Below are 3,606 nucleotides of genomic sequence, written 5' to 3' on the forward strand. Positions count from 1 at the left end.
CATAATGAATAACTAATTTATCTATTTCATAATGAATAACTAATTTATCTATTTCATAATGAATAACTAATTTATCTATTTCATAATGAATAACTAACTAGTTATCCTTTATTCATTTATATCATTCATATCTTTGAAAAAAAAAAAAAGAAAATTAAAGATAAATAAAAATGAAAATTTTCAAATTTTACTAAGCAATTAACAATTAAGATTTAATTTTAAAAACAGATAATAAATTAATGCATACCTGTTGGATTACCAGGATTAATAACACAAAGTACTCGAGTATTAAATTGATTTAAAGATTCCTTGTAAGCATGTTCAAGTTCATCAATATTTAATGCCCAATTATTACTTTCATCCAAATAATAGCCTACCTTAGCAATATTATATTTAAAATAATTATTTTAATAATAATAATTAATGATAATTTTGATAAATTTTTAAATTTTCATTTACAAAATTTAATTAATATAAAAATTATGTAAATATTATATAATCTTATATCGATTATTTTCTACGAATCTTTTTTTTATAATTTCAAATTATCATTAACTAACCAATCCAAGACCAAATTCAACAATTGATGCAGAATAGAGAGGATATTGTGGAATGGGTATCATCACACCCTTTTTTCTATTTCTACCATCTTTATCAATGAATAATTTTAAAATATTCTGAAATAAAATTACAAAAAAAAAAAAAAAGAACGAGTTTCAACATTTGTCACATTTGTTACATTTGCATAAAAAAAACAACAAACGAATTTCAATATTTGTCACAAAAAACAAACGGATTTCAACATTTGTCACATTTATTACATTTGCATAAATTAGAAAAAAAAAAGGGGGAAAGAAGAATTTTTAGAATGAAATGAAATTTTACAAATAGAAATTATAAATGAAATTTAATTGAAAAATTAAAACTATTATAGTTATGAGATTGTTTGAAATAAAATATGCGAAATAAATGAAATAATGAAAAATATGCAAAAATTTGTGATTTAAAAAATCGAATGTAAACATTTGTTTTTTTTGATTTAGCTAAAAAAAAAAAAGAAAAAAAAACTTAATGTCATTTTTTTTTTTCTAAACTATAAATTTTCAACAAAGTGATCTTTTTTTTTTTTTTAAAACTATTATATAATCATAAATTTGCATTTGTTTACTTTTTCATTTGCATTTAACAGAAAAAAAAGGTTATTTGTTAAAGAGAGAAAAAAATAAAGAAATTTTTTTTTTGTAATTTCAATTGATTTTTTTTTAAAAAGGTTTATAGTAATAATTAAAATTCATACACGTATACTTTCTGATGCTCCAGCAGATAAAAGTATATGTTGAGGATCTGATGGTATACCATTATCACGATGAGTAATATATTCTGCTACATGTTTTCGAATAATTTCAATACCATTACTATGACTAAAAATTTGAAATTTTATTAAAATTTTAGACTAAAAAATTTGAAATTTTAATTTTTTTTTTGTAGAAAAATTTAATGATTCATTTTAGATTTAATAGTTTTATCAAATATTTTCTTTTATCAAAGAATTATTTTGTTCGTTTTTTTTTTTTCATTTTCTAACATAGATTATAAGATACAAGAATAATAAATTTATTAATTTTGATTTTAATGCATTAATGTATTAGTTTAATTCAATTTATATTATTGTATTAAGGCATTTAATTTAATTTGTATTAATGTATTAAATTAATTTAATGTATTAATGTAATAATGTATTAATTAATTTAATTTTAATGTATTAATTACACTTAGATTAACATTAAAGAATATGGGAAAAAAAGTTATAACCATATAGAATAAAGTTATTTTTTGGCTCTTAATAATTTTCTATTCATTGTATGGTACTGTTGCCTTTTGCGGATTACATTTTAGTACGTGCGGATCAGTCTGCGGACCGCTGGTTGTGAAACTTCAATTGAAATATTTTTAATGTATTAAGTTTTTTTTGGCTCTTAATAATTTTCTATTCATTGTATGGTACTGTTGCCTTTTGCGGATTACATTTTAGTACGTGCGGATCAATCTGCGGATCGCCGGTTATGAATCGTTGTTCTAAATGCTAATAATATGCTAAATAAATTATTCTATCTTAAATTGATCTCTTTCAATAATAAATTATATGATATATTATTTGTTCATATTTTTCAAATATTTCAAATTTTAACCAATGTTTTTCCAATAATTCATGACAATAAACATAATTAAATAATAATAATCAAATTTAATCACCTATAAGCACCAATACTATGTCCACCGCAATAACTGAGTAGCAATTCTGCACGCTGTTTAACATCTGATGGATAATTGACAGAATTTATTAACGATGGATCACTTACACATGCCAAAACCTGCATATTAAATTACTTAAAATGCATGCTGCATGCATAATTGGCAACTTTTCAGAAACATTCATCAACAATATTTATCCTTTTCTTTTTTTTTTTTTTTTTTTAAACCATCAACATTATCCGTTAATAAATATCATCAAAATAATTAAATAATGAAATAAACTGATTAAATTACGTTGGCTTATTAATGGGTCGAAAAATTTAATTAATTCATTACCTAAATTCTACGATTAATTTAAATTTACATTATAAAAGTAATCAAAATTTTCTTAATCCTTTAAAAAATAAAAAAAAAGATATTAAAATATTTATTAATAAATACGAAAAGGTGAAAAATGGAGGAGGGAGAAAAAAAAAGGCCTAAGAATGAAAAGATTAAATGGAATAATTGACAATCATTAAATTATCATTAATTTTATTTGATAAAATGATTACGGTAAGAGATTGAATTAATTTAGATAGTTTCAATGAAAAATAATTTGTAAGAGAAAGTATAAAAATGAAAAATTTCAAACCTGACGAATAAAACTAATCGGTTTTTGACCCATTGCATGAGCATCACCAATATTTGCTTTGATAACATTATTAAATGATTTTTTTATTCCCTAAAATTAACAATAACATTTTATTGATAAAAAAGTTTGCTAAAATTTTTATTGAATTTTTTTTTTTTAAATTTTTTTCTTTTACTCATTTTATGCTATAATTTTTTCATCAAATTATAACTTAGAAATTGTATAGTTTTATAATGAAAAATTATGAAAATAATACAATCATTTCGGTATTTTGCATAAGAAAAGAAACCAAAGAAAATTATGAAATTAATTATATAATTAGCAGAAATTAATTAATTAGAAAAATATAGCAATGCTTATTGCAAATAAACGTGAAGTCTTGTGATAAAGAAAAAAAGAAAAAAAAAGAAAACATAATTGAATATGTTGTTATATGCTAATTTAACATTTATCAAATTAAATCATGATAATGATATGAAAATATATTTTTCTGTATGAATAGAATGTTAATCATGATAAGTGACATTTATCAAATTAAATCATGATAATGATATGCAAATATATTTTTCTGTATGAATAGAATATTAATCATGATAAGTGATATTTATCAAATTAGATCATGATAATGATTATATGAAAATCATTCAAATTTTTTTTTTCTGTATAAATAGAATATTATCACTGTGCAAAGAGAGAGAGAGAGAGGAGGAGAGAGAGAG

The 3,606-nt window shown here is 20.8% G+C and overlaps 1 protein-coding gene across 1 annotated transcript; it reads right to left on the bottom strand.

Annotated features, from left to right (window-relative positions):
* Positions 1 to 236: 236 nt before the first annotated feature.
* LOAG_13624 (hypothetical protein) lies at positions 237 to 2,920 on the bottom strand (the record flags this gene model as incomplete). Its single annotated transcript, XM_003149130.1, has 5 exons — positions 237 to 377; positions 561 to 677; positions 1,298 to 1,421; positions 2,254 to 2,372; positions 2,888 to 2,920. 5 exons carry the CDS (start codon positions 2,918 to 2,920, stop codon positions 237 to 239), a joined length of 534 nt encoding a protein of 177 aa, XP_003149178.1.
* Positions 2,921 to 3,606: the final 686 nt, after the last annotated feature.

This window comes from Loa loa (assembly GCF_000183805.2).
Source record: "Loa loa unplaced genomic scaffold supercont3.580, whole genome shotgun sequence".
NCBI classification, from domain to species: domain Eukaryota; kingdom Metazoa; phylum Nematoda; class Chromadorea; order Rhabditida; family Onchocercidae; genus Loa; species Loa loa.